Raw genomic sequence first — 21,841 nt, 5'->3', positions numbered from 1 at the left:
GACTAGATAGCTGGAAAAGCTGGTCCTTTAAAACCTCTGGTATGTGTCTCTGGTATGCAACATGTCATCTGCACTGCCCCTATGAGTCATCCAACACTTTGAGGAGTTGTAGTTGGCTCTGGCTTCGGTGACAAGGCTTTTCCCCGCACTATGGTAGTGCAATAATAACATGAGGACTTTAAATTGAGAATACAAATGGAGGTTCAGGATGTTGACCAGGTGAGTAAAGGGTAGTGTTTTGGACACTGGGGACAGCACTGAAAAGCTACAGGAAAGGTCAACACCCAACCAACAACAACAACTTGGCCTACTCTGATAGGGCAAGGCAGTTGACAGCAGAGGGACTTTGGTGACAATCTGTCTCAGCTGGAGAAAAAGGTCAATTTTTCCTTGACTATTTGAGAATAGGAATGGAGGTTGACTAATAAGTGTTGTTTTCCCACAATTTGCATGTTTCGTTAGGTTCAGTGTTACTTTAAATACGCCTCAGTCTGCCAGTGTGGCGTTCTACGATTGGTGACGTTAGGCAGGAAGTGGGAGTGTTGTAACAATTACAAATAAATATTTTGATTGAAAAGTCAGATAACATATATTATTGTGTAGGCTTACAATTATATAAATCAATAAATATTCGTTTTAGGAAAAAATATCCGAAAGTGAGTCGTTTAAGTGAATTTGGTGTGCATAAAATAGCAACAACCTCCACCGTACGTTTCAGCGTCATGACGTTACCCGATACTACTATCAGGTCCAAGTAACAGCTGAGCATTCGTGTTTTCAATGTTAGCTAACATAATCCTGAAAATAATATTTAAATGAAATATTCGACAAATGGAAGATCAAACAAGTGGCGAGACAGTCGCTACTCAAGTGACTGATTTCAAAATGACAGCAAGGACCTATTACACTCTTGCCTTGGAGAAAGCGAACGATGTGAGTCACGTGTCATTATATCTTACGTTAACTTGGACCCATCACTGCTAAAAACATCAACTGGTGTTAATAAGCAAGCTAGCCAACTAACGTTACTACATAATTTAATTAGTCAGAAAAGGCTTATCTAGCCAATGTCTCGTGTCTTGTTGGCTGTGAGAGCACTGTTGCCTGGTAAGCTAGCTTAATACTTAGCTAGATAACTAGCTAACGGTTGTAGTTAGTTAGCTATCTATCTAAGTAACTGGCTAGCTAGTTAGCGTGTTGAGGCTCCTAAAAGCATTGACAATCACTTTACGTTTGAACTGTCATGTATCCACAATCCAGGGCCTGAAACAAAAATCTATAGCAGATCTATAATGATTATAAGTCATTTCTTTGATTTAGTTGATACTTTTTCAAAATTAGTATTATTATTTTATTTTTTTCCTACCTAGGTCCTGTCATCCCTTCCTGATGACATAAAGCCAGGTCCTGACCTGTATGGACTGCCATGGGAAGCGGTCATCGTCACTGCCTTACTAGGGTTGGGCACCCTCCTATTGTTCAGCTGCAGGTTCTACCAATGTGTAAGTTGTCTGATATTATTATCAGCATGCAAGTATAGGGATGAACAACCACATTCTTTATTTTGATTGGAGAGTGACCAAGCTCACAAAACTGTTCCATTGTTTCCACAGATAAAGAGCAGACTGTATTCAAGCAAAGAGAGGCGGATGGGCCTGAAGGTGGCTGAACTATTAGATGAAAAGTGCAAAGTCCTTGAGACTTTGAGTGAGGTTCAACAAAATGTGAGGCCTATGTCAAGTAATCCTGTGTGTGACAGACTAGATTTGCAAACTATTCAATGCAATTCCATTTGAAATGACATGTTTTGTATGGACTGTGTGTTATGAATGCCTTTGCTACTGTTTGTTTATTTATGTACCTTTTTAAGTATGAAGAACTGGAAACTGCCCTGCGGAATAGTGGTGTTTTGGCTCATGTTGCAGAGAGAGAGAATCTGGAGGTAAGACAGAGATACTACATGGTATGATTGTTCTCAATACTGAAGAGACATTCCCATATATCACAGCTAAATAACACTGCCAAGTGGTATAAAAGGACTCGGTGTGCGTGTGACTTTCAAGTCCCAGTAAAACTATAATGGTGTCCTCCTCAGGTGATGTCCCAGAGGCTGAAACAGTCAAATACACAGCTTGGAAATGATATAGAAAAGTTAAAGGAGGACCTGAATATCCAAAGAGCGAGGAGGTTGCAGCAGGAGGAGACAGTGAGTTTGACTTAGGACTTTTTTCTCATCCCCTCTTCCTGTGTTTTGATGTTTATGCTTTGACATGTTTCAGCCATTGTTATTATTTTCCTCTTTGCTCTCATATTTCAGTTTGTTTTTGAGATATGGTGTTGTGTGCAATTCTTCAGATTGCAGATATGCAGGAAACCTTGAAAACCTTAGAAGAAGAAACCAGGGACCTCAAGTCCCAGACAGAACAGGTACAGTCTGATGTCCCCATTACAATGTTATATATTATGAACAAAATGTTAATTGTAATTCCTTCCCATAATGCATTTTAAATCTGACACAGTCAGAGCCAGGTTAGATGTAACTCATTCTGTTATCATTTCAGGCACAGACAACCCTGAAAATATTTGACATGAACAGTGAAAGGAATCAGAATAATCTGGAGGCAGCAAAAGAAGAGAAGGTGTTGCTCCAGGAGAAAAATGGCCAGGTATGTAACCTGACATCTAAAATGTCAATTTTCATCTATATCTAGGCCTATTCACAAATCAGAGCCATAGATACAGTATCTATGTGGGTGGCTCTGTCACTAATAGTGGTGTATACTCCAGTTCCATATCAGCCTTTGTTGCCATTAATGCAAAACAAAGCATTTGAAGTTTCTTGTTACACAAATAACCTGTATGGGTTGTCCTAAGCAGAAAGAGTCCTATAGTCTGGTGGGGTCTTCACCCTCTCCCCTCTTCCCACAGCTGGTCCAGGAGGCAGAGGGCTGGGGGGAGCGGATGAGTGAGCTGGAGGAGGAGATGAGGATGTGTGAGAGCTCCTACACTGGAATGCTGCAGGATGCTACCAACAAAGATGAGCGCATCAAGGTTTGCATTCATATTACTGCACTGGCAAAAACCACATGCAGTAAGATGTCTAAAACAAATATTTGTGTACCGTGCCCTGTACTGGAAAAACCAGTCAACACCCACTATGAAGATTACTTGGGGTTTCAACTGACCATAAGTTAAACACCCTAAATGGCTCAACCTATTTGAGGCTATGATAATCTTCATAATGGAAATCCTTTATTGCTTGTTATTTAATTATAAATTGTATGTACTGTGTTTTGATGTGTATGTATATATGCGCAAATGTATGTGGACACCCCTTTTGAATGAGTGGATTTGGCTATTTCAGCCACACCTGTTGCTGAAAAGGTGTATAAAATCGAACGCACAGCCATGCAATCTCCATAGACAAACATTGGCAGTAGAATGGCCTTACTGAAGAGCTTAGTGACTTCCAACGTGGAACTGTCATAGAATAGCACCTTTCCAACAAGTCAGTAAGTCAAATTTCTGCCCTGCTAGAGCTCTCCCGGTAAGCTCTGTTATTGTGACGTGGAAACGTCTAGGAGCAACAGTGGCAGGCCACACAAGCTCACAGAAAGGGACCACTGAATTGCTTAGCGTGTAAAAATCGTCTGTCCTCGGTTTCAACACTCGCAACCGAGTTCCAAACTGCCTCTGGACTCAACGTCAGCACAATAACACACAAGCCTAAGATCACTATGCGCAATGCCAAGCGTTGGCTGGAGGGTGTAAAGCTTGCCGCTATTTGACTCTGGAACAGTGGAAACGTGTTATCTGGAGTGATGAATCACGCTTCACCATCTGGCAATCTGACATATGAATCTGGGTTTGGGGCTGTTTTTCATGGTTCTGGTTAGGCCCCTTAGTTCCAGTGATGGGAAATCTTAATACTACAGCATAAAATGACATTGTAGACAATTCTATGCTTCCATCTTTGTGGCAACAGTTTGGGGAAGGCCCTTTCCTGTCCAGCATAATGCACAAAGTGTTAGAGCAGCAAAGGGGGGGACCAACTCCACGTTAACGGCCATGATTTTGGAATGAGGTGTTCAACAAGCAGGTGTCAAAGTACTTTTGGACATGTAGTGTGTGTTCTGTTGCATGTATACAACACAATAAGTTCTCAAGACTAAAATAAAGTTTGAGTTTGAATGGTAAAGCCTTCTCTCTCCATCAGTCCTTGACAGACTGCCTGTTGAAGATGAAGGACTGGGACCCAGTGCTGGAGGACGGCGCCAACAGAGAGGAGAGGAGTGGGACACAAGGGACAGAGAATGGAGAAGGACATGGTGAGATTCTCTTAATGTACACAAGGCTGACCCCATTTTATTTTTATTTAACCTTTATTTAACCAGGTAGGCCAGTTGAGAACAAGTTCTCATATACAACTGCAACCTGGCCAAGATAAATTAAAGCAGTGCGACATAAACAACAGAGTTACACATGGAATAAACAAACGTATAGTCAATAACACAATATAAAAAAATATATGTACAGTGTGTGCAAATGAGGTAAAGCAATAAATAGGCTGTCGTGACGAAGTAATTACAATTTAGCAATTAAACACTGGAGTGATAGATGTGCAGAAGATAAATGTGCAAGTAGAGATACTGGGTGCAAAGGACCAAAAGAAATGACAGTATGGGGATGAGGTAGTTGGATGGGCTATTTACAGATGGGCTATTTACAGATGGGCTATGTACAGGTGCAATGAGCTGCTCTGACAGCTGATGCTTAAAGTTAGTGAGGGAGATATGAGTCCCCAGCTTCAGTGATTTTTGTAATTCGTTCAAGTCATTGTCAGCAGAGAACTGTAAGGAAAGGCGGCCAAAGGAGGAATTGGCTTTGGGGGTGTCGTGACATTGTATTAGTTAACGTGACAACTGTTGCTCATCGAATGATTAAAGGTTTCTAATTGTGTGATTAACTGAATCAAGCAATTATTAATCTGGGGCACCATGGGAAAAGTTGTTTTGTTGAGTTTCTATTTCCCAAATTAACTCAAAGAATATCGATTTCACAACAGCCGCTAATTAACCAGTTACCTCTACAGTCTCGTTCTGAACGTCGCATAATCCGGGAATCGGCACGGACCCGGGTCTCACCAATGAGTTCGTACCACACCAATCTTAGTTGAGTATTTATTTACTAGAAAGCTAAAATGATGATAAAAGATACACATACACCAAAACACATTCTAGGCTATTGATTAGGACTTAGTATAACGGGCCAACACACTATGGCGCGTGTTACCCAAAATGGGGATTTAAAAGAGAGCGAAAAAGAAAGTACACGAGAGACATACACATTTGGGTGAATTTGTCAACTATGCTTATTCTAACCATAGCCTTGCCCCAAACTGCCGCTCTTATGGGTCAGAATATAATGATGTAATTACGTGGGGAAGGTCTCCGTGGATTCTCTGCGTGGACCGTTCAGGCTTACCAAAACATTCTCTTTGATTTTGACATTTTCCAAACAACGTACAATGTATTAACATCAAACATATACCAGGTAAACTTTTGACGTTACAATGTTTTCGTAATAACGTCATCTATTAAAAACAAAACAAAAATGACATTTTCATATTCCATCTATTGTCATGACCACCATTGTGGCTGACGGAAACCATTGTTCCAAAGTCCCTTTATTTCATGTTTAAGGTTCTCCATAGTAACAGGACAAAAGGAATTTGTCACATCTTCAGACCCCTAGATCTCTCCTCCTCTGTTGGGGTTGAGAGATAATCTGTAGGGTTGTGAACTCCTGTAACCTGACCTGATCAGGACAGTGGTGACCAGTGAAATATACCTGCTGGAGCGCGTGCTACAGGTGGGTGCTGCTATGGTGACCAGTGAGCTGAGATAAGACGGGGCTTTACCTAGCAAAGACTTGTAGATGACCTGGAGCCAGTGGGTTTGGTGACGAATCTGATGCGAGGGCCAGCCAACGAGAGCATACAGGTCGCAGTGGTGGGTAGTATATGGGGCTTTGGTGACAAAACGGATGGCACTGTGTTAGACTGCATCCAATTTGCTGAGTAGAGTGTTGAAGGCTATTTTGTAAATGTTTTACGAGGGTATGTTTGGCAGCATGAGTGAAGGAGGCTTTGTTGTGAAATTGGAAGCCGATTCTAGATTCAATTTTGGATTGGAGATGCTTAATGTGAGTCTGGAAGGAGAGTTTAGTCTAACCAGACACCTAGGTAGTTGTCCACATATTCTAAGTCAGAACCGTCCAGAGTAGTGATGCTGGGCAGGTGCGGGCAGCGATCGGTTGAAGAGCATGCATTTAGTTTTACTTTAATTAAGAGCGGTTGGGAGGCCACGAAAGGAGAGTAAAGGCATGGTCAGCAGGCTTTTGCCCACCATCTCTTTGGATTGATATGCACAGCCATCATTGGACTTTTTTTTTAAATTTATTTTTAATGAGTCAAGATATTGACTGAGGGATGTGTCTCTACATATGTGAATGTGTCTTCCCAGATTTAACTTATTTGTTTGTATTTTTTGGTCCACAGATAACCATCAACGACGAAGAATACAGAAACTCATTCATGCAGCCAAGGTATGTCTTCTCTTCATCAACTGATATGATGGCTTAAAAACAAAACTCTTATCAGCGATAAATGGAAGATATGAGATTTTTTTTGTTCTCTCTCTCTCTTTAGATGAATGCAGACTTGAAGTCGGTGGATGAAGACAAGGACAGGGTGTTTGCTAAGCTAGCAGATGAAGTCAAGGCCAAGGAGGACCTCCAAGGTAAGCAGAGTAGTCAGCTGTTCAATAGTAATTCCTCTGATCGCGGTGGGTAACAAACAACGTTTGTTTTATAATGTACATAAATGTAGGTCTATTGAAAGACGCTTCAATAGCTGTTTTCATGATAACAGACCATTTTTACATTTTGGTCATTTAGCAGATGCTCTTATCCAGAGCGACTTACAGTAATCTTAAGATAGCTAGGTGAGAACCACATATTGCAGTCATAGTAAGTAAACGTTTTCCTCAATAAAGTAGCTATTAGCAAAGTCAGTGCAAGTAAGAAAAGCCAAATACTAGGGTTAGTTCAAGAAAAGCGAGGGTGTTTTGGGAATAATCAAGATGTAAAGACAAATGGTCGGTTTCCCAGACACAGATTAAAGGGATACTTAGCATTACTAGTAGATACCCATAGACTTCCAGTTATTGCACTAAAGCTAGTTAGCAATTGGTTCGTGAAACTACCTCTAACTTCCTTCATACTGGACAGAGATTACATAACTGGTATCCACATGTTCATCTGACTTTGGGGAAGTCGATTTAAAGGACTTCATTACCAAAATCCCAAAGTATCCCTTTGAGCCTAGACCTGGACTTAACAGCTTTACTGTTGTGTTGCAGAGGGGATTAAGAAACTGGAGAATGAGAAGGCCTCTCTGCAGACAGACAGTGAGAAGTACACGGGCCAGGTGCAGAAACTCCAGCAGAAACTGCAGATCATGACAGAGATGTACCAGGAGAATGAGCTCAAACTACACAGGTACTGTACGGGAGCCACACCAACGCTGACCCAAATGCACAGCTTCATCTAGAAACATTCAAATAAAATACAATTTTATTGGTCACATACACGTGACTGGCAGATGTTATTGCGGGTGTAGCGCAATTCTTGTGCTTCTAGCTCTGACAGTGCAGTAATATCTAACAAGTAATATATAAGAAATTACACAACATATACACACATCTAAGTAGGAATTAAGACTATATAAATATGGACGAGCGATGTCAGAGCGGAACGGATACAGTAGAATAGTACATATATACATATGAGATGAGTAATGTAAGATATAAGAATTAAGTGTCTAAGATACCATAGTATAGAATACAGTATATACAGTGGGGCAAAAAAGTATTGTCAGCCACCAATTGTGCAAGTTCTTGCCCAATTGGTGGCTGACTAAATACTTTTTTGCCCCACTGTACATACAGTGCCTTGTGAAAGTATTCGGCCCCCTTGAACTTTGCGACCTTTTGCCACATTTCAGGCTTCAAACATAAAGATATAAAACTGTATTTTTTTGTGAAGAATCAACAACAAGTGGGACACAATCATGAAGTGGAACGACATTTATTGGATATTTCAAACTTTTTTAACAATTCAAAAACTGAAAAATTGGGTGTGCAAAATTATTCAGCCCCCTTAAGTTAATACTTTGTAGCGCCACCTTTTGCTGCGATTACAGCTGTAAGTCGCTTGGCGTATGTCTCTATCAGTTTTGCACATCGAGAGACTGACATTTTTTCCCATTCCTCCTTGCAAAACAGCTCTAGCTCAGTGAGGTTGGATGGAGAGCATTTGTGAACAGCAGTTTTCAGTTCATCTGACCAGAGCACCTTCTTCTACATGTTTGGTGTGTCTCCCAGGTGGCTTGTGGCAAACTTTAAACAACACTTTTTATGGATATCTTTAAGAAATGGCTTTCTTCTTGCCACTCTTCCATAAAGGCCAGATTTGTGCAATATACGACTGATTGTTGTCCTATGGACAGAGTCTCCCACCTCAGCTGTAGATCTCTGCAGTTCATCCAGAGTGATCATGGGCCTCTTGGCTGCATCTCTGATCAGTCTTCTCCTTGTATGAGCTGAAAGTTTAGAGGGACGGCCAGGTCTTGGTAGATTTGCAGTGGTCTGATACTCCTTCATTTCAATATTATCGCTTGCACAGTGCTCCTTGGGATGTTTAAAGCTTGGGAAATCTTTTTGTATCCAAATCCGGCTTTAAACTTCTTCACAACAGTATCTCGGACCTGCCTGGTGTGTTCCTTGTTCTTCATGATGCTCTCTGCGCTTTTAACGGACCTCTGAGACTATCACAGTGCAGGTGCATTTATATGGAGACTTGATTACACACAGGTGGATTGTATTTATCATCATTAGTCATTTAGGTCAACATTGGATCATTCAGAGATCCTCACTGAACTTCTGGAGAGAGTTTGCTGCACTGAAAGTAAAGGGGCTGAATAATTTTGCACGCCCAATTTTTCAGTTTTTGATTTGTTAAAAAAGTTTGAAATATCCAATAAATGTCGTTCCACTTCATGATTGTGTCCCACTTGTTGTTGATTCTTCACAAAAAAATACAGTTTTATATCTTTATGTTTGAAGCCTGAAATGAGGCAAAAGGTCGCAAAGTTCAAGGGGGCCGAATACTTTCACAAGGCACTGTATGAGATGTGTAATGCCAGATATGTAAAACATTATTCAAGGACTAGTGTTCCATTCCTTAAAGTGGCCTGTGATTCCTAGTCTATACCTATAGGCAGCAGTCTCTAATGTGCTAGTGATGGCTGTTAGAAGCTGTTTTTCAGTCTCTCGGCCCCAGCTTTGATGCACCTGTACTGACCTCGCCCTCTGGATGATAGCGGGGTGAACAGGCAGTGGCTTCTGTTGTTTGATGTCCTTGATGATATTTTTGGTCTTCCTTACTCACCGTTCAAAAAATGTAGAACCAAGAAACCTATATAGCCCTTGGTTCACTCCAGACCTGACTGCCCTTGACCAGCACAAAAACATCCTGTGGCGTACTGCATTAGCATTGAATAGCCCCCATGATATGCAACTTTTCAGGGAAGTTAGGAAACAATATACACAGGCAGTATGGAAAGCAATATACAAGTTCTGGGACAATATAAAAAGTTCTGGGACACTGTAAAGTCCATGGAGAATAAGAGCACCTCCTCCAGCTGCCCACTGCACTGAGGCTAGGAAACACTGTCACCACCGATAAATCCACAATAATTGAGAATTTCAATAAGCATTTTTCTACAGCTGGCCATGCTTTCCACCTGGCTACCCTACCCCGGTCAAAACAGCCCTGCACCCCCCACAGCCTCTTGCCCAAGCCTCCCACATTTCTCCTTCACCCAAATCCAGATAGCTGATGTTCTGAAAGAGCTGCAAAATCTGGACCCCTACAAATCAGCCGGCTAGACAATCTGGACCCTCTCTTTCTAAAATAATCTGCCGAAATTGTTGCAACCCCTATTACTAGCCTGTTCAACCTCTCTTTCGTATATCGTCTGAGATCCCCAAAGAGTGGAAAGCAGCCTTGGTTTCTCAAATGACTGCCTCGCGTGGTTCACCAACTACTTCTCTGAGAGTTCAGTGTGTCAAATTGGAGGGCCTGTTGTCTGGACCTCTGCCAGTTTCTATGGGGGTGCCACAGGGTTCAATTCTCGGGCCGACTCTCTTCTCTGTATACATCAATGATGTCACTCTTGCTGCTGGTGATTCTCTGATCCATCTCTAACGCAGACTTCTGGCCCTTCTTTGGACACTGTGTTAACTAACCTCCAGACGAGCTTCAATGCCATACAACTTTCCTTCCGTGCCCTCCAACTGCTCTTAAATGCAAGTAAAACTAAATGCATGCTCTTCAACCGATCGCTGCCTTCCCGTCCAGCATCACTAGTCTGGACGTTTGACTTAGAATATGTGGACAAATACCTAGGTGTCTGGTTAGACTGTAAACTCTCCTTCCAGACTCACATTAAGCATCTCCAATCCAAAATGTTATTTAGACTCGGCTTCCAATTTCGCAACAAAGCATCCTTCACTCATGCTGCCAAACATACCCTCGTAAAACTGACCATCCTACCGATTCTTGACTTCAGCGGTGTCATTTACAAAATAGCCTTCAACACTCTACTCAGCAAATTGGATGCAGTCTAACACAGTGCCATCCGTTTTGTCACCAAAGCCCCATATACTACCCACCACTGCGACCTGTATGCTCTCGTTGGCTGGCGCTTGCTTCATGTTTGTCGCCAAACTCACTGGCTCTAGGTCATCTATAAGTCTTTGCTAAGTAAAGCACCGCCTTATCTCAGCTCACTGGTCACCATAGCAGCACCCACCAGTAGCACACGCTCCAGCAGGTATATTTCACTGGTCACACCCAAAGGCAATTCCTCCTTTGGCCACCTTCCAGTTCTCTGCTGTCAATGACTAGAACGAACTGCAAAAATCACTGAAGCTGGAGACTCATATCTCCCTCACTAACTTTAAGCACCAGCTGTCAGAGCAGCTCACAGAACACTGCACCTGTACACAGCCCATCTGTAAATAGCCCATCCTCACTACCTCATTCCCATATGGTTATTTTATTTATTTTGCTCCTTTGCACCCCAGTATCTCTACTTGCACATTTCATCTTCTGCACATCTATCACTCCAGTGTTTAATTGGTATAATGTAATTATTTTGCCACTATGGCCTGTTTATTGCCTTTCCTCCCTCATCCTACCTCATTTGCACACACTGTATATATACTTTTTATATTGTATTACTGACTGTATGTTTGTTTATTCCATGTGTAACTCTGTCGTTTGTGCCGCACTGCTTTGCTTTATCTTGGCCAGGTCGCAGTTGTAAATGAGAACTGGTTCTCAACTACCCTACCTGGTTAAATAAAGGTGAAATAAATATAAAAAAATATGACATTGGGTGCTGTAGGTGTCCTGGAGGTCGGGTAGTTTGCCCCCGGTAATGCGTTGGGCAGATCGCACCACCCTCTGGAGAGCCTTGCTGTTGTGGGCAGTACAGTTGCCATAGCAGGTGGTGATACAGCCCGACAGAATGCTCTCAATTGTGCATCTGTTGAAGTTTGAACTGTACTATGCCTGATAATGTCTGTCTGATACTGGGTGTTCTCCCCTGGTGTCCCCAGGATGTTGACTGTGGAGGAGAGGGAGCGTCTTCAGAAGGACGAGAAGCTGACCAAGGCTGACAAGAGCATCACCCTGGCCGTGGAGGAGCTCAACAGCTACAGGTCAGTTTCTGCATGGTTTTTGCTTTAACACTAGACCGCTGATTCCAGTAACTCATCAAACTTTGATTATTTGAATCAGCTGTGAAGTGCTAGGGCAAGAACCCAAAGCGTGCACCCCAGAGGGTGTTCCTGTCAATCAAATAGATCCAATGTGTTCTATGAGACTCTACTTTGCGGGGTGTTTTTGTTGTGAGTGCTTGTCTCAGAGTGCAGTTTTCACACATACAGGCAAAGGGCACAAGACCTGGAGGATGAGCTGGAGAAGACTAACCATGCTTACAAAACCCAGGTGAGAGATCTGACACTGTTGTATCATAAGAGACTGGGAGAGGGCAAAAACATTCACCATGTGCAATGATGATGTATGGCCAATAACTCATTTAATATTCTCTTTCCATCTTTCAGATAACTTCTCAGGAAAAGAAAGCACACAATAACTGGGTAAGTACATAGTTGCATCATACATACACTATGGAGCACACCTCAGGCAACTCATCTGTCATTTCTGTTGTCTGCATTGTAGCTAGCAGCACGAGGTGCTGACCGCGACCTGGCTGAAGTTAAAAGAGAGAATGCACACCTCAGGCAGAAGTAAGTACTAAAGAATACTTTTCTATTGAAGTCAGTTTCACCAGACATGTCAGTTGTCGCTACAAAATAGTATTTCCCTGTAGTGAGAAGTATTCTCCAGCTGTGGTTTGTCTCCATGCAGATTGACTGATACTCAGTTCAAGCTGGATGTTGTGGAGAAAGACCCCTATACACTGGACAACATGGACAGACCTCTGTTCAGAGGTGAGTCTCTAATAAACCTCCCTAACTGGAATAATATCTTCTGCTAAATCTCAGCTCGCCCGGTAACCCCTGCTCCATACATTGAGAGGGTTGGATAGGGGGAAGCAATATGGTGACAATCCAAATGCAAGATGAAGTTAACACAACTGCTTATAGCATAAAACTGGTTATGGGCGACAGGTAGCCTAGCGTTTAGGACAGTTGGACCAGTAATTGAAAGGTCGCTGGTCTAAATCCCCAAGCTGACTAGGTGAAACATCTGTCAATGTGCCCTTGAGCAAGGCGCTTAACCCTAATTGTTTCAGGGTCACCATCAATAATGGCTGATTCTTGGCTCTGACTGGGGGGGGGGGGGGGGGGGGGGGGGGTGTAATATGCAAAAAATACACATTTCCAATTCACACATGCACTTGTACATGTGTGAAATAGGACAGATGTAAGCACCCACCTAATTATTATTTGTATAATATTATTTGTATTCCATCCTCTCAGATCTACAGGAGTGCATCAAATCAAATGTTATTTGTCACATGCTTCATAAAAACAGGTGTAGACTAACTGTGAAATTCTTACTTACAGGCCCTTCCCAACAATGCAGAGAAAAATAATAACAAATACACAATGAGTAATGATAACTTGGCTATAATTTTAAAATCTATATACACTGGGTACCAGTACTGTGTTGATGTGCAGGGGTACGAGGTAATTGAGGTAGGTATGTACAGTGTATCTGGAAAGTTTTCAGACCCCTAGACTTTTTCCACATTTTGTTACGTTACAGCCTTATTCTATAATTGATTGGTTAGGGGAGGCGGCCAAACTTCTTCCATTTTAAGAATGATGAAGGCCACTGTGTCATTGGTGACCTTCACTGCTGCAGAATGTTTTTGGTACCCTTCCCCAGATCTGTGCCTCGACACAATCCTGTCTCTGAGCTCTACGGACAATTCCTTCGACCTCATGGCTTGGTTTTTGCTCTGACTTGCACTGTCAACTGTGGGAGCTTATATATGGGTTTGTGCCTTTCCAAATCATGTCCAATCAATTGAATTGACCACAGGTGGACTCAAATCAAGTTGTAGAAACATCCCAAGGATGATCAATGGAAACAGAATGCACCTGAGCTCGATTTTGAGGCTCATGGCAAAGGGTCTGAGTACTTGTATAAACAGAAATACCTCATTTACATATTTAAAAAAATTCTAAACCTGTTTTCACTCTGTCATTATGGGGTATTGTATGTAGATGATACATTGTAATGTAATCCATTCTAGAAAAAGGCTTTAATGTGGAAAAGGTCAAGAGGTCTGCGTACTTTCCCACTGTACATGTAGGTAGGGGTAAAGTGACTAGGCAACGGGATAGTTGGACAGTAGCAGTCAAAGAGTTAGTGCAAAAAGGTTCAAAGCAGATAGTTAGTCCTTGTAGCTACAGGTTAACTATTTAGATGTCTTATGGCTTGCCTATCATGTTCTGGGTGTTGATTTAGAATTTATGTAATTATTCTGTAAGTTGAACCATATGTCCCTCCCTGTCCTGCAGGTGAAAGGTCACCGTATGGCCCCTCCCCCCTACATCGCCCCGCCTCTGAGAACAGAGCCTTCCTGTCTCCGCCTACCCTGATGGATGGCCCACTCCGCCTCTCTCCAAACTTCCCACCCGTGGGACCAGGAGGCAGAGGTGACCTCTCCAGTCCACGCCAATGCACTGCAGGCCTGGGTCATTCCGGTCATACAATAACACCACAGCTGAATTTACATGTCTTGTGACATGTGTGCCCTTTTACCATCAGTGCCATGTTATACTCCTAGGAATGGCGTGTTATGAGTTTATATTTAGCATAAATATTTTTACCTTTGTATTTAGTACCAATCTCCTATGTGCCATGGCCTTGTAAAAAATGACATTAAGAAAAATGATCTGCAGGATAATTTAAATAATTCAATGATATTAGAGTTTTGATTTTATAGTCTTCTTATTGACTAAAACAACGCTGAAAACCTGTTCTTTAGCACATAATACAAATGCGTACCAAGTCTTGATTGGCTGGAAGATTGGCACAACATCTGTTAAAGATGCTTATCTTTATAGTCTAAATTGCCTTGGCAGTGAGCATGCACCAGCAAGATGGAAATACTGCAGCAGCATAGCATTTCCTATCACCTACAGTGAGGGGAGTGTGGTCTTTGCACATGTTTTGGTCTTATCATCCATGCTTCATGAACTCATTGACATTGCTGGCTCTCCCTTTCTCACTCACCAACCACTCCCACATATCTCGCCTCTTTCTCATATGCTCTTTGTCATGCTCTCTCTTTTTGCCCTCCCTCTTTCTCCCCACCCCCCCTTTCTCTCTCCCCCATAACCAGTATCCCGAGGCCTGTTAGATCCCCCTGGTGGGGTGGACTCTGATCGTAGTGGTGGTCCTCACTCTGACAGCGGCTCGATATCTCCCACCTGGGAGAGGGATCGCAGGGGCCCACCTATACACCCTCCAGGTACAGTGATGACCACCCGCTATCGCCCCCCCCGCCCTATGATCTCAGGCAGCAGCCGCTCCAATCACAATAGACAGAAGTTATTCTATCCTTCTGATATTCAAATCTTCTAGTCTACTCTTTGACACATTCATTTGTTTTTTAATATCAGACCTAAAGGGTTTGTGTTCTTTATTTACTTCAGTATGTTTTACCATCTTTCTATGTAAAGAGGCCCTGACTTTCTTTTGGATTTTAGATAACTCACTCTAACCTGATTACTAATTATGTTTGTTAACCAACTGTCAGATTTGTTCACAGCAAAATATTTCCCCTCAGTTGGGTTACTATTTAAATTTCACGGTGAAGTCTACATCTGTTGTATTTGACACGTGACAAATACATTTTTATATGATTTGATTATGGTGCTGTAGTGTGGTCAGCCGGCCCTGGGAAAGGTTTGAGATTCTCTCTTTTGGTTCTGTCTGTGAGGCATAGGTCAGTGAGTGTATGACTACTATTTGTCCAGTACTGATGTGGTCGGTTGTCGTAGTTCCAGCCTCACCTCTGTCTGAGTCATGTGACAGGACCACAGAGATGGGCAGAGTCAGCAGGTTGGGCACACTGACTGCAGACCACTGCATTGAGGAGCCTGAGCCTCCACTGGTTTGTTCCAGAGTTTTCCCCCACCCACAATTTGGCCTTTGTCACCTGGGCCCCTAAGCTACTCTAACCCAAGTCTGGCCTCAGCCTGGTTTGAGATGTCTAATATTCACTTGAGTTAGGAACTATTATTTATTTAGTTGAGTTATCATGGGGGAGCAATTAGCATGTGGCATCACTGTATTTTGATTATACATTGACAATTCCATCATGCCCACCCTGCCTACTACTGTCACTGTTTTGATGTGTACTAACTCAATGCATCATGATTTAAATGTGTGCTTGTTTTTTGTTTCTGATATGATGGAGAGGCTTTTGCTTTTTGCTCCAATCCCCTTTGGACCAGTGGAGGCTGCTGAGGGGAGGATGGCTCATAATAATGGCTAGAATGAAGCGAATGGAATGTAGCCTAGTGGTTAGAGCGTTGGACTAGCAACTGGAAGGTTGCAAGTTCAAATCCCCGAGCTGACAAGGTACAAATCTGTCGTTCTGCCCATGAACAGGCAGTTAACCCACTGTTCCTAGGCCGTCATTGAAAATAATAATTTGTTCTTAACTGACTTGCCTAGTTAAATAAAGGTAAACAAATATATATAAATTCAACACATAGAAACCATGTGTTTGATATTATTCTGCTCCAGCCATTACCATGAGCCTTTCCAATTAAGGTGCCACCAACCTCCTGTGCTTTGTACACTTCTGACTGTGTGATCCCCTCCTTCGGCTCAGCTGGTCTAAATAAATCTGATGAAACAGTGCTTTTTTTTTTCTCTCATAAAGGGTATATGTATCTAGACCCAGGCCTTCCCTACAGGAGACCTCTGCCCGGAGCCCTTCCTATGGGCCCCCTTCCACCCAGGGGCCCCGGTCCTGCTGAGCCCCACAGCTTTGGCCACCAACCTGGTGAGAACCTTCCTTTTTAACATGTATTACAGCACCATAGATTTAGTTTTAAAATGTCTGAGATGATTTCTATGTCTGCACTATAGCCACTCTGTCAAATTAACTTCAAAAAGGTGTTTAGTGCTAGGAGTATGTAACTAAAGTGATTAAATATATTTTGAAGACAGGATCTTTAATGCCTACGTGATTCAGACCGATCTCCTTCGTCAGCAGTGAATAGTAGGAGTGTTGATGATTAGTATACCCCTGAAGAACAATCCAATGTTAGAGAATGGGCAGGATATTGTGCCTAATCTGGAAACTCCCTTGGTTTAATAGAGTTAAGCTAATAGCATTATCGAGGCATGAATGAGCCCTCTTCATCAAATAAACCCACCAGACGGAAGTGGATTTAGCTAGGTTATTACTGTTTTTCCTCTTGTGTTCTTACAGACTCGTCATTTATGGGAAACAGTATGGGTCCTGGTGAAAATGAAAGAGACGTAAGTTTTCTCACCCTTCTACTAACAATAGGGGTCCAGTCATGCACTGTCTCTCGTTCTCATATTTATATATAACTAATTTCCCCATGGGGATAATAGTGTTGTACCACTACAGTGCCCTCCATCATTATTGGGTATTTGAAATGTGTTCCCTCAGTCCCATCTGTCAGCACCTGGAGATCTGCGAGACATGAGGATGGGACCTCCTCTCTTAGTACCCCCTGGTATGGGTCCCCTCCCACCCATGGACCACAGGGACCCTTACTTTGCACGCAAAGGCCCTTACGGACCTCCAGACTTTTTCTCCCCACGAGGTCCAGCCCCCATGGGCAGTAAGTATGCTGTTTTCCCTACATACAGTGCCTTGCGAAAGTATTCGGCCCCCTTGAACTTTGCGACCTTTTGCCACATTTCAGGCTTCAAACATAAAGATATAAAACTGTATTTTTTTGTGAAGAATCAACAACAAGTGGGACACAATCATGAAGTGGAACGACATTGATTGAATATTTCAAACTTTTTTAACAAATCAAAAACGTAAAAATTGGGCGTGCAAAATTATTCAGCCCCTTTACTTTCAGTGCAGCAAACTCTCTCCAGAAGTTCAGTGAGGATCTCTGAATGATCCAATGTTGACCTAAATGACTAATGATGATGATGATAAATACAATCCACCTGTGTGTAATCAAGTCTCCGTATAAATGCACCTGCACTGTGATAGTCTCAGAGGCCCGTTAAAAGCGCAGAGAACATCATGAAGAACAAGGAACACACCAGGCAGGTCCGAGATACTGTTGTGAAGAAGTTTAAAGCCGGATTTGGATACAAAAAGATTTCCCAAGCTTTAAACATCCCAAGGAGCACTGTGCAAGCGATAATATTGAAATGGAAGGAGTATCAGACCACTGCAAATCTACCAAGACCTGGCCGTCCCTCTAAACTTTCAGCTCATACAAGGAGAAGACTGATCAGAGATGCAGCCAAGAGGCCCATGATCACTCTGGATGAACTGCAGAGATCTACAGCTGAGGTGGGAGTCTCTGTCCATAGGACAACAATCAGTCGTATATTGCACAAATCTGGCCTTTATGGAAGAGTGGCAAGAAGAAAGCCATTTCTTAAAGATATCCATAAAAAGTGTTGTTTAAAGTTTGCCACAAGCCACCTGGGAGACACACCAAACATGTGGAAGAAGGTGCTCTGGTCAGATGAAACCAAAATTGAACTTTTTGGCAACAATGCAAGACGTTATGTTTGGCGTAAAAGCAACACAGCTCATCACCCTGAATACACCATCCCCACTGTCAAACATGGTGGTGGCAGCATCATGGTTTGGGCCTGCTTTTCTTCAGCAGGGACAGGGAAGATGGTTAAAATTGATGGGAAGATGGATGGAGCCAAATACAGGACCATTCTGGAAGAAAACCTGATGGAGTCTGCAAAAGACCTGAGACTGGGACGGAGATTTGTCTTCCAACAAGACAATGATCCAAAACATAAAGCAAAATCTACAATGGAATGGTTCAAAAATAAACATATCCAGGTGTTAGAATGGCCAAGTCAAAGTCCAGACCTGAATCCAATCGAGAATCTGTGGAAAGAACTGAAAACTGCTGTTCACAAATGCTCTCCATCCAACCTCACTGAGCTCGAGCTGTTTTGCAAGGAGGAATGGGAAAAAATGTCACTCTCGATGTGCAAAACTGATAGAGACATACCCCAAGCGACTTACAGCTGTAATCGCAGCAAAAGGTGGCGCTACAAAGTATTAATTTAAGGGGGCTGAATAATTTTGCACGCCCAAGTTTTCAGTTTTTGTTGGTTAAAAAAGTTTGAAATATCCAATAAATGTCGTTCCACTTCATGATTGTGTCCCACTTGTTGTTGATTCTTCACAAAAAAAACAGTTTTATATCTTTTATGTTTGAAGCCTGAAATGTGGCAAAAGGTCGCAAAGTTCAAGGGGGCCGAATACTTTCGCAAGGCACTGTAATAAAGGCATTACGGGCCTTCCGAGTGGTGCAGTGGTCTAAGGCACTGCATCACAGTGCTAGCTGTGCCACTAGAGATTCTGGGTTCGAGTCCAGGATCTGTTGCTGCCGGCCGCAACCGGGAGGCGCACAATTGGCCCAGTGTCGTCCGGGTTAGGGGAGGGTTTGGCCTTGTCCCATCACACACTAGCGACTCTTGTGGCGGGCTGGGCGCAGAGCACACTGACACGGTCACCAGATGTACGGTGTTTCCTCCGACACATTGGTGCGGCTGGCTTCCGGGTTAAGTGGACATTGTATGCAAGCAGTGCGGCTTGGTTGGGTTGGGTTGTGTTGTGTGTTGGATGATTCACGGCTCTCAACCTTCATCTCTCCCGAGTCCGTACAGCAGTTGCAGCGACGAGACAAGACTGTAACTACCAATTGGGGAGAAAAAGGGGTATATTAAAAATAAACATTTATAATATATATATATATATATATATATATATATATATATATATATATATATATATATATATATATATATATATATATATATATATATATATATATATATATATATATATATATATATATATATATATATATATATATATATATATATATATATATATAACTGCAGGTTAAATAGTATTACATGTTTTTATGTCATTTGTTTCTATTAAATTTAAGTTTTGGGTGGGAGATGAAGATTGTCATTCCATACATCATTTGCTACATCTTGCAGATTAAATGTCTCTGCCTTCATACTGGTAGACAGACTAAATGTAATCCTTTCCCCCTTATTTCCCCTGTAGTGCGAGGACCACCTCCCCCGGGAATGTTCGGGCGAGTCCCCCCTCCACCACCGCAGCATATGGGGTACCCTCCCATGAGGCCCCACCCAGACAGTTTTCCCCCTGGACCCCCTCCAAGGCCCTCACCACCTGGCAGTGAAGTGTCTTCGGACCAATCTCCCTCTCCACATGATGTCATCTGAGCCATCTCTCTCTGTGCGGGAGAAACTCTCTTGGCCCGCTTCCTGTGTGAAACTTAATTTCCTGTTGTTGTGATAGTAGTGAGCGACTGAGCGTGTGTTCAGGGACTGTTTCCTGAAGTGTAACTTCAACATTCATATGACTCTTTCTCCCTTTTCTAGAGGCTGGTAGTGGAATTATTTCCCCCACAGTCTGTTGCACACACAAACATAGATCACTGTGTCTTAGGACTTAATGAGAGAACAATACAGTACCACTAGGAGTTTTACACAACTGGAAGTACTGAGCGATCATTTATGTAAGTTTTTTTTTGTAGCTTCACATAGCTGTATGAGTCATAAATACTCATAAAACCTAGCAGTCAAACAGGGAATTGTTTCCAGCTGTTTTTCCGACCATTTTTCTCATAGGGAATTTTAGAAACACTTTAAAATGGATGAATCGAGGCAAAGGTTATGAATCTCTATTAAAGATCAAATTTTCACTAAATGTATACTGAACAAAAATATTAACACAACATGCAAGAATTTCACTGAAAGTTCATATGAGGAAATCAGTCAATTGAAATGAATTCATTAGGCCCTAATCTATGCATTTCACATGACTGGGAATATTGATATGCAACTGTTGGACATAGTTACCTTAAGAAAAGGGCTTCCCGATCATGTCATGGCATGTCATTTCTGTGCATTCAAATTGCAATTGATAAAATGCTATTTTGCTTATGCTTGCCCATACCAAAACCAAGTTCACAACATAAACATCAGCAAACTGATCACCCACATGACACCATACACGTGGTCTGCGGATGCCAAATTCTCTAAGACGGCTGAGGCAGCTTACTGGTGAGAATAGCTTTGGTGGGCATTCCAATTGAACGCTCCCTCAAAACATCTGTGGCATGTGGCAACTGCACATTTTAGAGTGGCCTTCTATTGTCCAATGACAATGCTGTTTAATATGCCACTCAGGTGGATGGATTATCTTGGCAGAGGAGAAATGCTCACTAACAGATGTGTGCAAAACATTTGGAGAATTTCAGGAGTCTTATTGCAGCTCGTGAAACATGGGCCCAACACTTGCTGCGTTTCATATTTTTGTTCAGTGCAGTAATACATTGGCTACATTTCTGTAAACTGTCTTGAGCAAGTTTTAAATTGACATTACCTGTTGGCAAAGGTGTCACCTAAAGATGTTCAGGGGCTTGCAGGGATTTGCCATTTTGCATGATGTCTAGTAATTAGCATTTTTTTATCTGAATAAATAGAGCCGACTATATGTCTCCTTTGTCCAAGAGTGTTATCAAAATGTCACGCCAGGGTAAGCCTACACAGCCCTTAAGTGTTTCTGAAATCCCTACAGGAAGTGGGAAAATAATTTCTCTGACCACTAGGTGTTATGGGTATGATGACTCTATAGCTATGTGAATCTGCCTTGTTCTGAGTGGCGACTTGGACTAACTTGAAGAGTGCGTTTGCTTGTCTTGTTAAAGGCCTTTTAAATCAATCTTATGTCCCTTTCATTCTTGACATGGGTATATAGAGATTGTGAAGGAATTGTCTAAATTGAGCTAAAAAAAACCTTTTTAGCATTGAGGTCTTGACCGTCCATAGTTTGATCATTAAAGGTCATGGAATATGAAGAGATTTATTGTAAAATGTTATGCTCAAGTAATTCAATTGTTGCTGTTGTAATGTTCAT

General features: G+C 42.2%; 1 protein-coding gene across 8 annotated transcripts in view; it reads left to right on the top strand.

Moving 5' to 3' along the window:
• Positions 1-21,646, top strand: part of ctage5 (CTAGE family, member 5) — a 28,136-nt gene extending 6,490 nt beyond the window's left edge. For 5 of the 8 annotated variants that reach the window (XM_036963131.1, XM_036963132.1, XM_036963130.1 and 2 more), the window contains exons 7-28: positions 1,371-1,502; positions 1,614-1,724; positions 1,871-1,942; positions 2,096-2,206; positions 2,356-2,427; positions 2,562-2,666; positions 2,929-3,051; positions 4,217-4,328; positions 6,560-6,606; positions 6,710-6,800; positions 7,422-7,560; positions 11,748-11,849; positions 12,078-12,138; positions 12,255-12,290; positions 12,373-12,440; positions 12,562-12,644; positions 14,187-14,324; positions 15,014-15,142; positions 16,565-16,687; positions 17,120-17,169; positions 17,327-17,501; positions 19,961-21,646. In XM_036963131.1, the coding sequence (XP_036819026.1) occupies positions 1,371-1,502; positions 1,614-1,724; positions 1,871-1,942; positions 2,096-2,206; positions 2,356-2,427; positions 2,562-2,666; positions 2,929-3,051; positions 4,217-4,328; positions 6,560-6,606; positions 6,710-6,800; positions 7,422-7,560; positions 11,748-11,849; positions 12,078-12,138; positions 12,255-12,290; positions 12,373-12,440; positions 12,562-12,644; positions 14,187-14,324; positions 15,014-15,142; positions 16,565-16,687; positions 17,120-17,169; positions 17,327-17,501; positions 19,961-20,142 (2,262 nt within the window). In that variant the 3' untranslated portion in view covers positions 20,143-21,646. Of the gene's footprint in view, positions 1-76; positions 220-704; positions 934-1,370; positions 1,503-1,613; positions 1,725-1,870; positions 1,943-2,095; positions 2,207-2,355; positions 2,428-2,561; positions 2,667-2,928; positions 3,052-4,216; positions 4,329-6,559; positions 6,607-6,709; positions 6,801-7,421; positions 7,561-11,747; positions 11,850-12,077; positions 12,139-12,254; positions 12,291-12,372; positions 12,441-12,561; positions 12,645-14,186; positions 14,325-15,013; positions 15,143-16,564; positions 16,688-17,119; positions 17,170-17,326; positions 17,502-19,960 lie in introns of those variants that run through there. The other 3 variants (XM_036963136.1, XM_036963135.1, XM_021585144.2) reach the window with 3 other exon arrangements.
• The last annotated feature ends 195 nt before the right edge of the window (positions 21,647-21,841 follow it).

This window comes from Oncorhynchus mykiss, chromosome 25 (genome assembly GCF_013265735.2).
Source record: "Oncorhynchus mykiss isolate Arlee chromosome 25, USDA_OmykA_1.1, whole genome shotgun sequence".
Classification (NCBI taxonomy): Eukaryota; Metazoa; Chordata; class Actinopteri; order Salmoniformes; family Salmonidae; genus Oncorhynchus; species Oncorhynchus mykiss.
The sequence above is the reverse complement of the archived record's forward strand: the minus strand, read 5'-3'. Positions and strand labels throughout refer to the sequence as shown.